Source organism: Raphanus sativus, chromosome 4, assembly GCF_000801105.2.
Source record: "Raphanus sativus cultivar WK10039 chromosome 4, ASM80110v3, whole genome shotgun sequence".
Taxonomy (NCBI): Eukaryota; Viridiplantae; Streptophyta; class Magnoliopsida; order Brassicales; family Brassicaceae; genus Raphanus; species Raphanus sativus.
The window spans coordinates 11,808,571-11,827,800 of NC_079514.1; the positions used below are offsets into that span (position 1 = coordinate 11,808,571).

Genomic DNA, 19,230 nt, shown 5'->3' on the forward strand with positions numbered 1-19,230 from the left:
TACAACCTCGTGTTTGTCATTGCATGTGATTGTAAATGAAAGTTAAGTAATTATGGTGTTAAGTTTAAGTGCCTCGAGAGGGGGTTAGTCTAATACTCATTCTGTTTCCTAATGTAAGTAGTTCTAACAAAAATAGTTTGTTTCACAATATAAATAGTTTACATATTTCAATGCATTTTTTATATTTATTGAATATTATGTGACCAATAAAATAATGTTAGATTTTTTTAATTGGTTGAATTTATTGATTAAATTATATATTTTTTTTTTAAATAATATTTCTTTTTAATATTCGTGCTTTTAGGCAAAACTACTTACATATTAAAACTGAGGGAGTAGTATAACCTATGATGTGTACTACTAAGGTTGATTATGCTTGGTCTTTACTCGTGGTTAAAAGTGTCTTACTCTCTCATCACTCTTAGTCTCTTACTAGATTTGAATTAATCAGAGCTAAAATCTTCATACAGTTATTCAAACTAAATAAGTTAACTAACTATCCATTCCCAACCTATTATTTTATCCTAATTACTTGTCATGTACAGTGACGAGGCCTAGTGCATTTTGGGTGGGGCAGTTGACCCCTATGATATTTATAAATTTGGTGTAATTGTTTAGCCATTTTAATATTGCCCCTGTTAATTTATTAAATTATATTGTAAAATGTAAATTTTGATCCTGATTAAAACTGTTTCTAGATCCGTCACTGGTTATGTATGTATATTTTTTATTTTGAAAATGTATTGAAGTTTCCAAATATTAGTGTAGATTTTTAGTTCTGTGAAATGTTCAATGATTTTTACATGAATAACATGGTGAACAGCTAACTGTGTAACATATATATCAAAATGTAAAACTCTGAGAACACAAACTAAATATAGTAGACCATTTTTCTTATATTCCATTCTAGTGCTATTACACAATACGATAGTATATATAAGTTTCAAGTTTGTATCAAAAAGTCATAATTTTTTTTGTTATAATTTTTTTATTAATACAGTATGCTTTGAACAAGAATAACACTAATCTCAAAATGTAGCAAAGTAAATGCGAAAAACTAGTAAATTTATACGGACAAATGATAATATTTATTAGAAAAGGTCTTGAAGAATAATAATGATACATTCGTGGGGTCTCAATTTAATTTATACAAAATAAAAAAAAGGGTTCACACCTTTTTCTCATTTTCTTTACATTAAACCCCACAAAACTCGAAAAAGCATTTCCCCATTTCTCTCTCTCTCGCTCCGCTTCCCTCCTAGAAGCTTTTTTTCCCTCCCATTCTCTCTTTCCCGCTTTCGAGCTTACCTTCCCCTCTCCCCCAAAATCAAGCTCCGAAAATGGGCAAATACATGAAGAAATCGAAGATTACCAACAATGATACGGAACCCACCGAGCCAATCTCTTTAGGTGTTCGCACCAGAGCCGCTAAAACCCTAGCTTTGAAGCGGCTCAATTTCTCCGCCTCTGATCCCGCTCTAGCGGGAGACTCTTCTTGCTACCTCCAGCTCCGAAGCCGCCGCCTCGAGAAACCGCCGGCTTTAACCGAACCGAAGCAGCCGCAGAGAATTAAAGAGTCTGGCTCGAAGGGTCGCGTTAACTCCGGTTCCGGCTCGGTTCGTGTAGCTCGGAGCTGTGACGGAGATGAATGTTTCGGAAAGTCTGAAGCTTTCTGTGGAGAGAACAGTCCTGATTTTGAATCGAGGCAAAGGTTCGTGTTTTTTGTGCCCTAGCTTTTTCTTCTTCTTACCAATTCGATGAGAATCCACTTTCATTTTTTAGTTTGTTTGGTCTTACTAAGATATGTTAAAGTTTGAATCGTGTTTTTGTGCCCTAGATTCTTTTGCCCAAATTGTGAAGAGCGTTAGGCTTCTTCTCTGAAACTTTCACTGTTCTGCTCAAATCAAATGTTTATTATTATTATTATTATTATTAATATTATTGGGATGAAAGTAGCTTTTGTACGACTAGAAATAAATGTTTTTTTTTTCTCTCATGTTTTTACCTGATTGGTTTGATTTTTTATTCGACTTTACTCTCTTCTGATGTACTGCTGTTGTTATTACTGCTCGCTCTGTTATCTTTTGGTGTTAGATTAGATATTTCAGAGTTATTGTTGTCTGCCTCATGTGTACCACGTTGCAGAGGTTATCAATGTTACAAAAGCTCTTTTCTTTGTATATATATATATGTATCATTTATGTAACTACTTCGGTTCAGCTTCCTAATTTAGTGAAAGTATGATCCTTTTTGTGCATATTAATTTGAGTCCTCTCCTTGATGGGCTAATGATTCTGGAAGTGATATGCACATTAGGGTTTAGGAATAGAGTTCTGGGATTTGGTCCTTTGGACATTCACTGTAATTATTTTTCTAACATATGGGTTTTTTTTTGTTTTTACTAAAGGGGGTTGTTGTGTAATTGTCAGAAGCTTTTAATATGTGAGATCATATGAAAAATGGAGACTTTCTTCATAAGTGTAGTGCAAGTACTGTAGTGTGGCGTCATGTTCATGGGACCTAGTGGGTTTTTTTTGCAAACTTGGGGAATACTTTTGTAGGATTCTCTGTTTTTTTGGGCAACTTCTCTCAGTAGAGGACAATGTGTGTTTTCCTTCTCTTTGTTATTTAAAGCGTAGCACATCCCATGGGACCATATACTCTTAAAGTCTAGTTTTTTTTGTCTTAGCTTAATCAAGTTTATATATTTCTCTGGATGCTCAGTGTTGGTTCAGTTAACGATTGAGTGTCTTTGTGGTGATAATTGTTAATGGTTTTTCTTTAGCACAAGGGAGAGCACGCCTTGTAACTTTGCTGAGGATCTGGAGATCATTGTTACACCAGGGTCTAGCACAAAGTCGATGCACACAGCAACCAGAGATTGTACAAGGGACCGAGATAGCTCAGTCCCATCAACTAGTGAGCTGGAGGAGTTCTTTGCCTATGCAGAGCAGCAACAGCAGAGGCTGTTCATGGAGAAGTAAGGATTTTTTTTCTTCTATTGAGCTCATTTTTTTTGCTGCATTATGAGAGGATGAATGAACAAACACTCATGTGTTTCAAAAATTCTTCAGGTACAACTTCGACATCGTGAATGAAATGCCCCTCGCTGGACGCTACGAGTGGGTACAAGTGGCTCCATGAAGTGGAAAGGAAGCAAACTCCAGTGATATGGTGTGGAAGTAGGAATGTGATGGATTTAACAGACTTTAACCGAACATCAAGATCCTTTAAAAGAGGAGTGTAATCTTAAGTAATAATGCGGTTAGAAAACAAAATTGAAAGTAGGGTAGGAACCTGAACCTCACACCATTTGTACTAATATCTTCGAGTATTTAGATGCTTAATGAATGTCTTTTCCTCATATGTTTCTGTTAAGTCCTTTTCTGACATGTTTGTTTATTCAAAGCTATCTGCATATGGTGATGATGATTGATAGAGACGTGTGTAAGCATGTTGAAGCTTGGCATATAGCAAGAAAATGATTTAGATGTAGACTTTAAATGGGTTCACGTGTGAACTTGGTAGCTGAGTACTTTACTTACTCTTGAAATCTGAAATATATCTTCTTAGTTCAACTACACAGAATGGTCCCTGCTTTGTTCTCTTGACATAATTTCTGACGCGTGATTTACAGCACGTGAATGTGTATAATTTGAGGTATAACATTGATAATTTGCATTATTAGTATTAAAATTGTAATGTAACTGTAATGTGCATGGGTGTGAATAATCTGAGATATTACTTGTCCCAATGCTTGAAACAGACACCCTAATTATTACAACAGAGTTTTATCAGACAGGGACAAAAAGATGAGACAGCAAAATATATTACAGTGTTCATTGAGAAGATCTCTGTTGGTTTTAACTCTTTTTTTATCGTCTCTCGGAAATTGTCCAGCACCATGTGATGGAACTGTATAATTTTATCTCGAAACCAATCATTGTTCTTTGTTTTGTCTAATCACTTGGAGTGAAAAAAAGTGAATGGGATTGAAAGTGAATCCATTAAACGTTAACATACGTACGTACACACACACGTATAGTGATGTATACACACACACGGGGTGTAGTTTGATCACGGGCTCGCTGACTATTACGAATCATGTTTTGGGACATTTAGATTCGCTTCCGTCATATCTTTAAGAGTTCTCTATCTTTAACCAATGCACACTTGGGGGTATCTGTGTTCAGTTTATTCAATGTTTTGTTTGACCTTTTAATACTATTTGCTAGAAAATGCCAAAAAGATGCTAGCACTCACTACGAAAGCCTTTTGGTCTTTTCGTTTTTTTTTATCAGACTCCTCCTTTGCTCCGTGGCTTCATCCTTCTGATCACCCTATACGCGTTAGATCATAGGCATGTTAATGCGAGCCATTGACCGAGGGCCGCCCGCCCATGAGGAAAGCAAACATTTCTTGGCTTGACTTGTATGGATAACCAAACTTTACCTAAACAACCAAAATTTCCCTAAGATTCCTCATCTTGCTGATTCTCCTTTCAGATAAAATTGTATCGTTTGTCAATGGTGCCTACTGCTATCATGTTGTTTTGTTTCTTTTTTTTTTTTTTAAATTGCCATTTCAGTTGATGTTATCGGGTTTTTTTAACACCATGTTGTAACAACTTTATTCAATAAGCCTTAAAAAAAAGACTCCAACCTTACTACTAGTTCTTTTAAAACTAAGTTTATGGGATGCTTGCATATGTATTTTATTTTCCAAATGTAATTTGTTCAAGTAGCACTTTCCAGTTATCAAATTTGTTTGTTTTAGAAAATAGCTGGAATGTAATTCAAGCTTGCCAATTCTAATTGGACTACACCGAGCTATATATATTCCAGAAATATAGGTCAGAAATTTAAAAAATCCTACTGGGTTGGGTTCTTTTGAGCTTAGATAATAAGGCCAAGTCCAAGTGAGGTGAGGATCACTTCAATCTATTTCTACTCAAATATAAAAACAAATGATGTGTGATGCATTGCATTTGCATAGGATGCTTGCCTTGATTGTCTGGTTAGCCCACACAAATATATAAAAAGGAGTAGGAGAGGAGACCAAACAACAATAATGACAATCAAAGCGTTCAATGTACGAAGCGCGTGCAAGGAGACATATGATGCGTTGATAAAGGATCTCCTTTCGTTCCATGTGTATTGTATCTTATTGTTTTATCCTTACTTATTGTCTTTCATAAGTTGACCCTTACATTTTCTTTTCCTTCCTTATTTTTTTATATTTCCAATTATATGATTCAATTTTCTTTTATATTATACTCTATATATTTCATATTAAGTGTCATTTTAATATTTTTTGTTAGTAAAAAATATCGCTGTACAATTTCAATATAATTTATACTTAATTTCAGTTCAATATTATTGTAAAATGCATTGATTTTATAAATAAATTTATTATTTATAATGCTATTGATTAAATAGATGATATTAATTAAAACATAAATATATTCCAATCAGTTTCTTAATATATATATAAAAAATTAAAAATGTATAAGTGATAATTTTTTGCGAAATGGAGGAAATATAATTTCTTGATTTATCTCTCACATTCCCATAATCAACGGGAGCATACAGTTATTCCCATCATTTCAGTTTTTCAAATTGTTTGAAAGGTTTAGGTTTTAACTTATATGAACAAAAAGTTAAAGAACATATTTTTCAATGTTCTTGACAACAGTAAACCGACTTAGATAACACTAAAATTTCCAAATTTTATAAATAATATGAATTCACAAGAACACATACGGTGATGAAAAGGTTTGAAATGCAATTTTATTTTTTATGTTCTGTTAAGTAAGTCACCAATGCCATTTTATGTCAAAATTCGAATTATCAAATAATAATTAAACTAATCAAATATTTAAAAAACAGTTTTAAAAAAAACAACACAAAACAAAACACAATATGATCTACACTTGATAGTGTTGAGTTACCCAACAGAAAAAAATAATATATATATATATATATATATATATATATATATATATATAAACGAGTGGGTTTAAAAAAGTCTTGACGTGGTAGTAGATTAAAAAAAGAAGACAATGCTTTTGTTTGTATCTAATCAAAACCGAAAAGAAATAATGGAGGTCGAGAAAAACATCATTCTTACATCTTTAGCTTTTGAATATCAACCAATTCATGGTGGTCAAGTGGTTGAAGAGTTCACCCTACAAGTTGATGAATCACTTGCACATCCTTACAGTGTTTATCCTATGCGAAAATTTATTTGCATTAAGCATTTCCAAAATATAATAAGCATGTGGATGTGAAACAAGAACGTGATTAGGGCCCTACTTGGTTCAAGCAATAACACTAATCGACATCACACGCAAGTGCAACACAGCCCAACCAACAGAATATCAGTTTGTCTGATTTAGAATAATAGTCCGTTACTGTAGAGGGGCGAGTGTGACTTTACAAGTCTTTTTCGAAATATTAAATTTATGAATCAATGATTTACAATATTTAAGAAGAGATGTATGAGTCATACAGTGTTGACTTGACATGAGTATTGTGTCAAATAATGAATAAACAGAGTTAATTCCAAGGGATGTGACGATGAGTCTTCGTCTGGAATGTGATAGCATCTATTTATATCAAAACAAAGTAGAATAAATTATAGTACTAAACAAGAGACATATGATACAAGTGTTAAAAAGTTTAACTATTACAAACTGATAGCTGCGGTCATCTGTTAGTTTTACTGTTTACAGAAAGTTTATAAACATGAAAATTGAGTAACTGGAAATTATACTTTATAATCGAATAGAAAATTGTTCCTCTTTGTCTTGGAAATGAGCAAAAGGTATCAGGTAGAGGTAGTGCTGACGTGAGAGAGCGTGAAATAGTTTTTATAACTTTGCATTTGATGAGCTGATCACAAGCAAAACTAGCCGCTATGTAACCTTTTGATGCAGCGTCTAAAAGAATTGTTTGTCAGTTATCACTTTCTTGAGAGGCAAGGCCGCAAGGGCAACCTTGGTGGATTTGTATTTTGCTCATAACAGGGTTAAAATGCACGAGGTTTCTTGAATGAGAATGAGCTGAATAAGGAGAAGTTAGAAGCGGATCACCGGTGCCAAGTCTACTGATGAGCTACATCCAACTTTATGATGATTTTTATTTTTATTTTTTTTTGAACTTATGATGATTCTTTGGAGTAAAAGTTTTGTAAGTTAAAAAAAAAAAAAAAGTTTTGTAAGTAAACTTCAAACTACTATTGTAATATTCTTTCTCACCCGCAAGAGGATAAAGAAAGGAAGAAGATAATGACAAATGATGACAAGAGACAAAGCAAACCAAAAAGATGTTTTAAGAAATGTAATAAAAATTCCAAAATTAACACTCCTTTTTTTCTTTTCTGCTTTAACTTTTCCCACTCGCAAATCATTTTCCCTTTGGATTGAAGCCTTTTGACACTTTTTCTCTTTTTTTTTCTTTCTCACACCTTTATCAGTATGTTTTCTTCTTTTTTTGCTCATATGTTTCTATGCCAACTTTGCATAGAATCTTTTTGATATCCCTAATAAAACGGAGCTTAATTTCACGTTTGACAATTGTTGCTTGAAAAAGTTTTGTTCTTGACATTTCAAAGAAGGAAGAAAAACTATGGAGGGACAAGAAAAAGGGACCCAACTAAAGACAAAGACAAAAACTTTGGATTTGAACAGAACATGACCAGGTGTTATGATTAATGCTCATTCAACACTACTATTACCATCATTATCTCTCTCTGAATTTGGAAATCTCCAGAGGAAAAACTAACCATAACCAAAACTACTACACTTAATTGGTTTCTTCTGCATCTTTTCTCTTGTTTTTGAACATAATTATTCTTCATGGACAAACATCACAACCATCTTCTGCTACAGCATCATCAACTTCTCCATCATCACCAGAAGCTCTCTCTTGCTAAATCTTCTAGGCAAAGCTGTAGTGAATGGTATTGTTCTGTTCTCTTTGTTCTATTTTCACTGCCATCCTCTTAAGGTAACACACATAGATACAATTCTTTCCTCCAACTTGACAGGATCTTTCGAGACGTTCCAAGTGATATAACCATAGAAGTAAACGGAGGAAACTTTGCTCTTCACAAGGTATATATAATATTCATACTTACAAACATAACAGTGATATGTAGTTACTGAACCAACCAACGTTTGATTTCTCCATTTTCTCAGTTCCCTTTAGTCTCTAGAAGTGGAAGAATCAGGAGAATCGTGGCAGAACACAGAGACTCAGATATCTCCAAAGTGGAGCTTCTCAATCTCCCAGGAGGAGCCGAAACATTCGAGCTAGCAGCCAAGTTCTGCTACGGGATCAACTTCGAGATCACTTCATCAAACGTCGCGCAGCTCCTCTGCGTCTCTGACTACCTCGAGATGACAGAAGAGTACTCCAAAGACAACTTGGCTTCGAGAACAGAGGAGTATCTCGACAGCATTGTCTGCAAGAGCCTAGAGATGTGTGTCCAAGTCTTGAAACAGTCCGAGAGCCTTCTCCCTCTCGCGGACGAACTCAACATCGTGACTAGATGCATAGACGCCATCGCCTCCAAGGCCTGCGCTGAGCAGATCGCTTCTAGCTTCTCGCGTTTGGAGTACAGCAGCTCGGGGAGGCTTCACATGAGCAAGCAAGCTAAAGGTAACGATACAGGAGGAGACTGGTGGATCGAGGATCTTTCTGTTCTCAGGATCGATTTGTATCAGAGAGTGATGAACGCTATGAAGTGCCGTGGCGTGCGTCCAGAGAGTATAGGAGCTTCTCTGGTCAGTTACGCCGAGAGAGAGCTTACAAAGACAGGACATAATGAACACGAACAAGCCATTGTTGAGACAGTCGTTGCTCTCCTCCCCGTTGAAAAGCTCGTTGTCCCCATAAGTTTCCTCTTCGGGTTGCTTAAAAGAGCAGTGATGCTCGACGCTTCGGTTTCATGCAGGCTTGACCTAGAGAGGAGGATCGGTTCTCAGCTTGACATGGCGACTCTAGACGATCTCTTGATCCCTTCTTTTCGTCACGACACTGTGTTCGAGATTGATACGGTTCACAGAATCTTGGTGAACTTCTCGCAGCAAGGAGGAGGAGATGACAGCGAGGATGAAGAGTCGGTGTTTGAATGCGAAGATAGTAGTCAGCATTCGCCTTCGCAGAGCGCAATGTTTAAAGTTGCAAAGCTTGTAGACAGTTACCTCGCTGAGATTGCTCCTGATGCTAACCTTGACCTTCCTAAGTTCTTGCTCATTGCTGAAGCTTTGCCGCTTCATGCTCGCACTCTGCATGATGGCTTGTACCGTGCCATTGATCTCTATCTTAAGGTAACGCTTCAAGACACTTTTGCTTTTCTTTGTCTTGTTGATTACTTAAGAGCTCTCTGACTCTCAGGCACATCAAGGAATATCAGATTCAGACAAGAAGAAGCTGTCGAAACTTATCGACTTCCAGAAACTCTCACAAGAGGCAGGAGCCCACGCTGCGCAGAACGAGCGGCTTCCTCTGCAGTCCATAGTTCAGGTTCTCTACTTTGAGCAGCTTAAGCTCAGAAGCTCCTTGTGCACTTCTTACTCAGACGAAGAGACAAAGCCAAAGCAGCAGCAACAGCAACAACAACAGTCATGGAGAATCAACAGCGGAGCTCTCAGCGCAGCAATGTCGCCAAAAGACAACTACGCGTCTCTGAGGAGAGAGAACCGGGAGCTGAAACTGGAGTTAACTAGGTTGAGGATGAGACTCAACGATCTGGAGAAGGAGCATGTGTGTATGAAGAGAGATATGCAGAGGTCTCACTCGCGCAAATTCATGAGCAGTTTCTCAAAGAAGATGGGGAAGCTAAGCTTCTTTGGGAATAATCATCAGAGTTCATCGAGAGGATCAAGCTCTCCATCGAAGCAGTCTTTCAGAACTGATTCAAAGGTGATAGAGAGGACTTGCGCAAGCATGGATTGATCAGCTTATCATTTTTATTTCTTATATATTCTCTTTACCTGTTGCTGCTGCTTGTTAAGTGAGTGCCAAGACTAGGCTGTGAGTGAATGATATATTCTTGTAAAATGGATTTGATTTAATTAAAAGACAAACAAAAGTCTCTTACATAATCCAGTTTGTTGCAAAAAGAGAATATAATAATCTGAAGTCTTACAAAGACAGGCAGAGATAAAGGGGGCAAACACGTAGTACACATTCAAAGACACTCCTCAAGAGGAAGGGGTCTTGGTGTAAGAGCGGATACCGAGAGCCAAGCCTAAGATAAGAAGAGGAACAAGGAACTGAAGGATCTTAATGAGAAAATCGGAGCTCTGGGTAGACTGGGTGGTCTGGTTAGGAGGAGGAGGAACAAACTTGGTTTTGGCAGGGACAGTGGCGGAGTCGATATCACCGACGTAGTACTCATCAAGCATGGCTTTTGCAGTGGAACTGTGTCCCACATCCTCAAAATCATCCGTCGCGTCTTTCCCTGAAAACCACCAACACAATTGGGAATATAATAAACTGTGTCATATGAAGTAACAAAAACCAAGAGAGAGATGTGGTAAGAAGGGTGTTACCTGTAGAAGTCAAGATGACCTCGTCACCACCAGGATGGTCGTCCAAGAACTTTGTCACATCATAAACCTATAATAATATGTCATCCATCAAAAAACATACATAAAACTGTTCAATGATAAGCTCAAGATACGTACGAGGAGAGAGTAGTTTCTTCTTAAAAGCAAATCACAGTCAATAAAAGAATCAGTAGGATTTTTAGCAAACGGATCCAAAATTATCAGTGATTCAGAGCCATAAGATCAAGCAGATCTACGATTACAGTTTTTGATAGTGGGATCGATCCAGATCGTAGCAAATCCGGGTCAAATAATGAGAGTTGAGAGAGAGAAGAGAAGGGGGGGAACCTTGCCATCGATGACGATCCAACAATCCTGGCTGCTGCTATGCTCAGAAACCTCTGCCAAGGTGAACACTTTGCCGTCTCCGCCCATCTCCTCCGATGATGATATCCTAAATTATTATTCAAACACAAACTAACAAGGTTTCTGGTTGGAAAGAAGTATGTAATTGGCTAAGCTTAATAGATCTGGCGCCCTCGGTCATAAATGCTATAATTAATTAGCTAAATCATATTTTTTTTAATTAATTAACTGAATATTTTATTCCTTTTATTTTATTGGTTGATGAGATTCCTTTTTCTAATATATTTATAATAAAGTTATTAAATATTTATCTCCTAGTTTCCCTCCACAAATCTATTATATAATGAGGGAGTTGGGGCTCTCCCTTGCTGCCACATCAGCGTTTTTGTGGGCCCCACTCACCTTTACTTTTTTTTTTTTCTGAAAACGCGTTTCTTATAGGTTCATTATGGTTTTAATGGGCTTCGACTTCCTGGGCTTCGACTTTGGCGACTTTGGTGTGCGCCGTCAGAAATCAGGTCACCCGTTGCCTTCTTTGTCATCCTTCTTTTCATTCGATTCCTCTTCCGACAGTTTGGTTTTATTTCTCGATCTTAATGACTCTACGCCCGATCTCTGCCGACGTCGCGATTTCTCTTCCTCTAACGGATTCTCCATCCTCCTATATATCCATGTCGTCTATGGTGAATTTTATTTGTCTCTGAACTTTCCTTCTCTGCTTTTCCCCTTCGTTTACGTCTCTAAACTCTGGTGTGAAAATGGCTTCATCAGGTGCTCACACTGCCGTCGCCTACTCCACATTCAACACTCTTCGTCTAGGCAGATCTGCTCAGACCGTCGTCGGTCGTCTCATCGGATTCTGGGACGGAGAGTTTATGAGGATAACGCTTCTCCTCCTCGATGAACAGGTTCATATTGTTTATAATTTTTTTTTTGGTTTTTTTTTTTAAACAAGCTTTTAGTTTCTGTAATTTTATTTTACTCGAACAAGCTTTTCGTTTCTTCATATATGAAAAACGATAAATTTATAATCATCTTTTATTTTACTGCAGATGCTGTGAGTGAAATACACTCTGTGCAGGGGTCCGATCTCAAGAACAATGCAGCTACCACCAGAGTTGTGGTCCGCCTCCTGATTGAATGGTACGTTATCTCTGACTCTTTCAAAATATAGTTAGGATATCAAGTTGTGTAACATCTATGTAGAGCTTCATAATGTCTTCATGTTAGCTTTAGCCTTGAACATGACTCCAACCTACTGTTGATAGTTGATTAATTGATTGTTGCGTTTTGCTTCTAAAATTAGTTTACAGTGTCTACTTATTGTTTCCACGACAGGAATGTAACTGTCTACCTATCTTTTTTTGGGAGACGATATCGGTGTGAGGAATGTGCTGCAGCAGATGGTCCGGAGATTTCAGACGCTCAGAAGAAACGCAAGCTCCCCCGTGTGTGGGTGGAAATAACAAATCCTATCGGCCCGTCAAGCGTCTTATCTATCTTTTTTTTTTAAACTGCTACTAGCTTTGTTTCCCATTATCAACTTTTTATGGTTTTCCTTCTTCATTTTTCCTCTGTTCGGATAAATTATCTCTGTTTCAGAATATATTAGTGAATCTTTGACGGGTTTTACTAGATTATAAACTTAGCAATGATTTATTATTTTACTTTTAAATTTAATCCACTGTAAAAGGAATGCTTGATACGCACGGGTTGCTGCTATTGAAACTCCTGACTAATGGTTAACTGCAGAGTATATGCTTTAAAGACTAAATGTTTGCTCTGTTTTGTTTAGCGATTCTCAAAGACAAGGTCAGTGAAGATGACGTAGGGTTATGTATGTTTTTTAAAACTGCTACTAGCTTTGCTTCCCATCAAAAACTGTGGATGTTTATCCTTTATCGTCGGATATTTTATCTCTGTTTCTGAATATTACAGAAATTTTGACGGGTTTTACTTGAATCTAAGCTTAGTAGTGGTCTTTTATTTTATTTTTAAAATGTATTCAAGATAGATAAAATTGTCGGTATAAACTTCTAAAAGGTAATGCTTGATACGTACGGCTTACTGCTTTAAAAACTATCACCAAATGGAAAAATGAAGAGTAATTCTTTGAAGAGTAAGTAGTTTTCTGATCTGTTGTTGCGATTTCAAATGTGGTTGATTTTAAAAAGATTACAAACATGAGATACTCATTCATTAGTACAAACACAGACACTTGCCGGGCCAGAGGGGAAGCCACCCAAACCATCGATTAGGGCATCCAATTTAAAGAGGCATATTTTCTATAAATTTTTGTTACTATATAGATAAAAATAATTTTATAAGATTTTTTAATTGAAACTATACTTATTGGACATTTTTACTTATGATATTTTGAAGGCATAATTCAAATACTGAAAAATTCTTTAAAATGATATTCATTCGAACATAAATAGTGGTATTTTACTTATGGAATTAATATTCTACAAGAATCAATGTCACAATAGATTAGAAAACCTACTATAATATTTTTTTTGTTAAAGAATGAATGTTATATGACAATATAAATTATTTAGTGGGCATTTTTACTTATGAAATTTTGAAGGCATTTTTACTTATGATATTTTAAAGGCATAATTCAAATACTGAAAATTTCTTTAAAGTGATATACATTCGAACATAATTAGTGATATTTTATTTATGGAATTATTATTCTACAAGAATCAATGTCAAAATAGATTAGATCGCCTACTATAATATTTGTTTTTTAAAGAACGATTGTTATATGAAAAATATAAATTATTTAGTGTGCGTTTTAGAATATAAGAATATCGATCATCACATATAAAAAATTTTGAAAAAGTAAAAATAGTTATTAGTAGTATAACATGTTATTTAAGAGATTACCTAAATTGACTTTGTTATCGATCAAAACTGTTGTAAGAATTGACTATATTTATTTAATGAATGCTTTTACATGAAAAAATGCAAAAAAATATATTTTAATGTTTTATATTTACTGTTTTAGTTCAAAATTTTAAATTACTTTTATATTAGTTTTTTTATAATTTGAATACAAAATATTAAAAGGTATAGTTTTAAAATTGGATTAGGGCATTGTTAAACGTTAGACCGGCACTGACTAGAAGCACGTAAGAATTTACTACTACACCATGACTACCCCAATTTTAAAACTTTTTTTTTGCTAAAAACCAATTTTTAAACTTAAGATCTAAAAATATCAACACATATAAACAAACAATTAAATACTGAAAAATTTAACTACTGAAAAATAACAATTAAACATAATCAAAAACAGGAAATAAATAACAAACCGTTAACTCCAAAAACTACTGCCTCTAAATAAATGGTCCTTAACAAAAACGTAAATTTTTTTTTGGAAAAATAACTCCAAATACCAACCGTCAATAGAACATATCTATAACACCATATCCTTTCACAAATAACCAGGGGCGGCTTAGATGGGTGGGCAGAGAGTGCGACCGCCCCAGAGCCCAAAGGTCCAGTTTTTTTTTAGAATTGTTTTTGAAATTTTTAATAAATAAAAATGTAAATATAAATATAATTTAACTAAATTTAGTTATGTATATTTTAAAAACTAAATTTATCTTGAAATTTTTCATACAAATAATATAATTGCTTAAATAATTATATTAAATTTTAGATTTTAACTAATTTTCAAAAAAAAATTGCCAAAAAACTATATAATTTATTTTTGCCCAGGGGCCTAAAATGTTTATGAGCCGGCTCTGCAAATAACACAGACATATTAACGAGCCACTTCTTTCTTATCATCTCTCACACCAAACAAAATCTTGGAGCAAGTCCACAACATTCCTTAATCAAGAGACTAACCCATATTTGACTGACTTTAATAAGAGAGCACACCAATATCTTCTCTACTAATCTTCAAGTTACTTTAATCATTATAGACTACAATCAAAATACTAAAGCAATAGATAACATCGATCTACTCATTACACACCTAAAGCGACGAAAATGATATATGCATTATCTGCATTCGAGAAGTATGACTATCTACATATATCAATTCAACTATCATTTTAGTATCAACCTAATCAAACTGTTTCACTTCCAATGATTCATTCATCAACATTATAGTTAACCCAAAAAAAACAAATGTTAACGTATAAAAATACAAATTCAGAAACACAAAACCACACAACGCATCGACAACATATCCAACCCCGCGCTTGCGCGGGGCTATGCCACTAGTATTAAGTAAGATACAGTTTCATTTTCTGTGGTTCATATGTCACCTTCTTCCTTCTCCATCGCATCCACCCTCTCACCGGCTTCTCTTGCCGGTACTCTCGTCTCTAACTCTAAGGTATATTAACATATATCTTGTTGTTGCCTCCTCATTTTATAACTCTCGTCACACGCGGATCAGCTTCAATGTTTTTTCTGATTAATGAAACCATCCATTTAGAAAAAAGCTTGATTGTCTCATTGTTTCAATCTTGTATTGTAGACTGTTCTTGGTAGTGGTAGTATATATTGGAAGAACAATGATGCAACCAAGACGAATAGGAATCTCAAGTACAACAGAGTTTGTTCTGTTTCTGGAGAGTTTAACACACCTCTGGAGAAGAATGTACCTTTTCCTCGTGATTACTTCGAGCTCATTAACCAAGTCAGCTTTCTATTTCATCTTCTTAACACCAAATTACCTAGAAATACTTGAGTTATGTGTCACTATATCTTGTGATGACAAACTGTATCCTAAAGCATTAGTGGATATGACGCATGCAAAAAAAAAACACAGGCTAAACAAGCAGTTGAATTGGCTTTGAAGGATGAGAAACAGTTAATGGTGAGTTTTTGCAATACTTGTTCTGTTTATTATTACTGTGATCCAAGGGAACCTTTTTTTCTTACAGGAAATTGAGTTCCCAACATCTGGTCTTGCTTCTGTTCCAGGTAATAAGTACTTTCATATTATATACAGTCAAGGCCTCTCTCTCTCTCTTTGCTTATGGTATCTTCTTTTTTTTTCTGTTGCATTGTTGTTACTTGTGTTGTAATAGGTGATGGTGAAGGAGCGACAGAGATGACAGAAAGTATGAATATGATTCACCAGTTTTGTGACCGCCTCATATCTCCTGAAAAGGCTCGCACCACAAGAATCGTATGTATTCAAACTTATTTCTATCCAAATATTAAAGACATCTATTAAGGTTTTCTTAACATGATGATTTCAGTTCTTCCCTGAGGCAAACGAAGTCAAATTTGCTCAGAAGACCATCTTTGAAGGAACTTACTTTAAGCTGGACTATCTGACAAAGCCTTCTCTCTTTGAAGACTTTGGTTTCTTTGAGAGAGTAAAGATGGCAGATCGAGTGAAGCCTGAAGACCAACTCTTCCTCGTAGCATACCCTTATTTTAATGTCAACGGTAACTCCCTCAAACATAATCCTCTTGTTGACAATATATTCATTCACCTGCCTCATTCCTCTGTGGTGTTCCTCTTTTTGCCAAACTCAGAGATGCTTGTAGTGGAAGAGCTATACAAGGAAGCTGTTGTGAACACTGACCGAAAACTAATCATCTTCAACGGAGAACTTGACCGCATACGTTCAGGCTGTATCCTTTTTTTTTTCTTTCTCATCTAATGAAACAAAGTATAACGTTCTTCAAAAGAGAGAGGCTCATGTTTCCTATAACGAAAAAAAAACAAAAAGACTATCCAAAGTTCTTTTACCCAAAACTTGGTGCACTGACCGAGACGCTTCTTCCGAAGATGGAGACAGTTTACTACATCCACAACTTCAAGGGTCAGAAAGGAGGTGTCCTTTTCAGGTTTACTTCTGCTACAAAAAAAAAAATCAAGACAAGTTTAAAAAAAAAAAATCTTGTTTATTGATCTCTAGCTGAATAATCAGTTGTTGTGTTGTGAATCTATATTAGATGCTATCCAGGTCCGTGGCAAGTCCTGAGGAGAACAAGAAACAGTTGCATCTGTGTTCACCAGCAAGAGACCATGCCTTCTCTCAAAGAAGTTGCACTAAACATTCTTGCCTCCGCTTGAGTTTCTTTCTTGTACTTTTTTTTTTTTTTTTTTTTTTTTTTTTTTTTTTGGTCAAGCTTGTACTTGAACCTCCTTCACTTGTAAAAATCCTGCATACTCTGTATATTAAAATTCGATTAATTTAGTTTTTTATGGGCCCTTACGATCACCAGTGGGCTTTGTTAGCACATGAATTACTCAGCCCATTACCAAAATATATACTGAATATACGAAAATAGCCCTTAAACCCTAGACGACTCGAATATAATTTCGTGAGGGTCTCTCTTCAGCCGCAAACACACAGACACAGAAGGTAAAGCAAAAATGGTGTCGGGATCAGGTATATGCTCGAAGCGCGTGGTCGTCGACGCGCGCCACCACATGCTGGGGCGTCTGGCGTCGATCGTGGCCAAGGAGCTGCTCAACGGGCAGAAGGTCGTCATCGTTAGATGCGAGGAGATTTGCCTCTCCGGTGGACTCGTTCGCCAGAAAATGAAGTACATGAGGTTCCTTCGCAAACGTATGAACACGAAGCCTTCTCACGGACCCATTCACTTCCGTGCTCCCTCCAAGATCTTCTGGCGTACTGTTCGCGGGTTAGTGGATCGAAAGATCTCTCCTTTATTGTTTTAATTTCCTAAAGTTTCAGTTTTTAGCTTGCTTGTGCAACACGGTAGCTATTACATTTTGTGTTTTATCACTCGTGTTCTTATTTAGATCACTCTATGTGTGTCTGCATTTAGTTTGTGTTTTATAATGCTGACGTGTCACTCTAGAGTTATGTATGGGTTACTTCGATGGTTATGTAGATAATTGAAGTGATTTTGGCTGAGTGAAAAGTTTGTGTGTGGTTTTGATTTTGCAGTATGATTCCACACAAAACGAAGCGTGGATCTGCTGCACTTGCACGCATGAAGGTGTTTGAAGGTGTGCCTCCACCATATGACAAGGTCAAGAGGATGGTCATCCCCGATGCTCTCAAGTTTGTCCCTTTTTACAATCTTCACTTCTTTTTTTCTAGTTTCACCAACTTTTTTACTTTCGTGTAATAATTATCCTTTTTTTTTTCACTTTCAGGGTCTTGAGGCTTCAAGCTGGTCACAAGTACTGTCTTTTGGGCCGTCTCTCTTCTGAAGTCGGGTGGAACCACTACGACACCATCAAGGTATGCATGTCTTTCTTTCTCCAACCTCTTTTTGCCCTAGATTGCTTGTATTTTTCTGATGATGTTCCTATACTTTAGCTACTAGAATGTGTCTAGGTTTGTTCACATTGATCTAATACATAAAGATATAACTCTAGCTTATGAGGTTTAGTGGCGTCTTATGATTGATATAATATTAATGTCGAATGAACAGGAGCTGGAGACGAAGAGGAAGGAGAGATCCCAAGTTGTTTACGAGCGTAAGAAGCAGCTTAACAAACTTAGAGCTAAGGCTGAGAAGGTGGCTGAAGAGAAGCTTGGAGCACAGCTCGAGATTCTTGCACCAGTCAAGTACTGAGATGATCATTAATAGTTTGTCTTTGCATGTTTTGAGCCGACCTATAATACTTTTTTCACTTTCACTTAGGTGTTGTATCGGATTTTGCCGTAATGTTTTCTTTCTTGAGTTACAATTTATTTATATCCCATGTCTTTCTACTCTCTTTTTAACTTTTATCCGAATTTGTTTTCAATGCTACTTGTCATAATCACGTAACTGAAGTAAATTAACCAACAAAATAAATTAACCAACTATAAAAGGAAAAGTACTAAGAATTGTTACTGGCTCAGGGATGCCTCTGGGATTTAAGGCTTGTGCTGTGCAGGTACTTCTTTGTACTTTGTACCCGTAGTGTAGCTAACTTGTAACCTGGGAAGGCCATTGAAGACTGTTGACACTACCATCATCAGTGTCACTGGATTTTTATGCATAGTCAATAATAAAGCCCGATAAAAATCAATTTGGAGATGAAGAATTTTATGTTTCTAAGACATTTATTAAAAGTAAAATTCAAAACTTAGAGGAGAATAATTTCTCGAAAAAGGTTTTTCCCTTTAAAAGAAAGCTTAGAAGAGAATGCAATGTAAGAGAGGATTAGTGTTGAAGCCAAGCAAAACGTAATATCATTGCTTTTTTAAAGATTCTTTCTCAAGCATCATTCTCATAATCATTCTTAAGAATTGAGCAACCAAATTTTTGTTTTCTTTTTCTTTTGAATTTATACTCATATTTTTACACTTCAATTTATGTGATATATGTAAGGAAGGTTAAATAAACACTCACTGTAC

At 35.8% G+C, this 19,230-nt stretch overlaps 6 protein-coding genes across 7 annotated transcripts; 5 read left to right on the forward strand and 1 right to left on the reverse strand.

Annotated features, from left to right (window-relative positions):
• Window positions 1-1,212: 1,212 nt before the first annotated feature.
• On the forward strand, window positions 1,213-3,366 carry LOC108851481 (cyclin-dependent kinase inhibitor 3). Its single transcript, XM_018624919.2, has 3 exons — window positions 1,213-1,711; window positions 2,786-2,980; window positions 3,075-3,366. The coding sequence occupies exons 1-3, from the start codon at window positions 1,341-1,343 to the stop codon at window positions 3,142-3,144; spliced, it is 636 nt and encodes a 211-aa protein (XP_018480421.2). The 5' UTR covers window positions 1,213-1,340; the 3' UTR covers window positions 3,145-3,366.
• Window positions 3,367-7,539: 4,173 nt separating this feature from the next.
• On the forward strand, window positions 7,540-10,111 carry LOC108854306 (BTB/POZ domain-containing protein At5g48800). Its single transcript, XM_018627830.2, has 4 exons — window positions 7,540-7,962; window positions 8,050-8,116; window positions 8,201-9,334; window positions 9,402-10,111. Exons 1-4 carry the CDS (start codon window positions 7,859-7,861, stop codon window positions 9,960-9,962), a joined length of 1,866 nt encoding a protein of 621 aa, XP_018483332.1. The 5' UTR covers window positions 7,540-7,858; the 3' UTR covers window positions 9,963-10,111.
• On the reverse strand, window positions 10,057-11,088 carry LOC108854831 (cytochrome B5). Its single transcript, XM_018628500.2, has 3 exons — window positions 10,907-11,088; window positions 10,562-10,628; window positions 10,057-10,470 (listed from the first exon to the last, which is right to left on the reverse strand). The coding sequence occupies exons 1-3, from the start codon at window positions 10,991-10,993 to the stop codon at window positions 10,211-10,213; spliced, it is 414 nt and encodes a 137-aa protein (XP_018484002.2). The 5' UTR covers window positions 10,994-11,088; the 3' UTR covers window positions 10,057-10,210.
• A 278-nt stretch (window positions 11,089-11,366) lies between these two features.
• On the forward strand, window positions 11,367-12,731 carry LOC130511551 (uncharacterized). Of its 2 annotated transcripts, none has more exons than XM_057008699.1 (4): window positions 11,367-11,607; window positions 11,696-11,832; window positions 11,977-12,067; window positions 12,238-12,731. In XM_057008699.1, the coding sequence occupies exons 1-3, from the start codon at window positions 11,373-11,375 to the stop codon at window positions 11,983-11,985; spliced, it is 381 nt and encodes a 126-aa protein (XP_056864679.1). In that variant the 5' UTR covers window positions 11,367-11,372; the 3' UTR covers window positions 11,986-12,067; window positions 12,238-12,731. The 2 variants fall into 2 exon arrangements, with proteins under 2 accessions (XP_056864679.1, XP_056864678.1); XM_057008698.1 differs by having other exon boundaries at window positions 12,263-12,714.
• Window positions 12,732-15,138: 2,407 nt separating this feature from the next.
• On the forward strand, window positions 15,139-17,127 carry LOC108854308 (protein LPA3). Its single transcript, XM_018627831.2, has 10 exons — window positions 15,139-15,278; window positions 15,423-15,584; window positions 15,717-15,764; window positions 15,832-15,871; window positions 15,979-16,079; window positions 16,153-16,345; window positions 16,436-16,534; window positions 16,633-16,750; window positions 16,859-16,987; window positions 17,036-17,127. Exons 1-9 carry the CDS (start codon window positions 15,201-15,203, stop codon window positions 16,977-16,979), a joined length of 960 nt encoding a protein of 319 aa, XP_018483333.2. The 5' UTR covers window positions 15,139-15,200; the 3' UTR covers window positions 16,980-16,987; window positions 17,036-17,127.
• A 113-nt stretch (window positions 17,128-17,240) lies between these two features.
• Window positions 17,241-18,616, forward strand: LOC108854309 (60S ribosomal protein L13a-4). Its single transcript, XM_018627832.2, has 4 exons — window positions 17,241-17,554; window positions 17,824-17,940; window positions 18,036-18,123; window positions 18,317-18,616. The coding sequence occupies exons 1-4, from the start codon at window positions 17,283-17,285 to the stop codon at window positions 18,458-18,460; spliced, it is 621 nt and encodes a 206-aa protein (XP_018483334.1). The 5' UTR covers window positions 17,241-17,282; the 3' UTR covers window positions 18,461-18,616.
• Window positions 18,617-19,230: the final 614 nt, after the last annotated feature.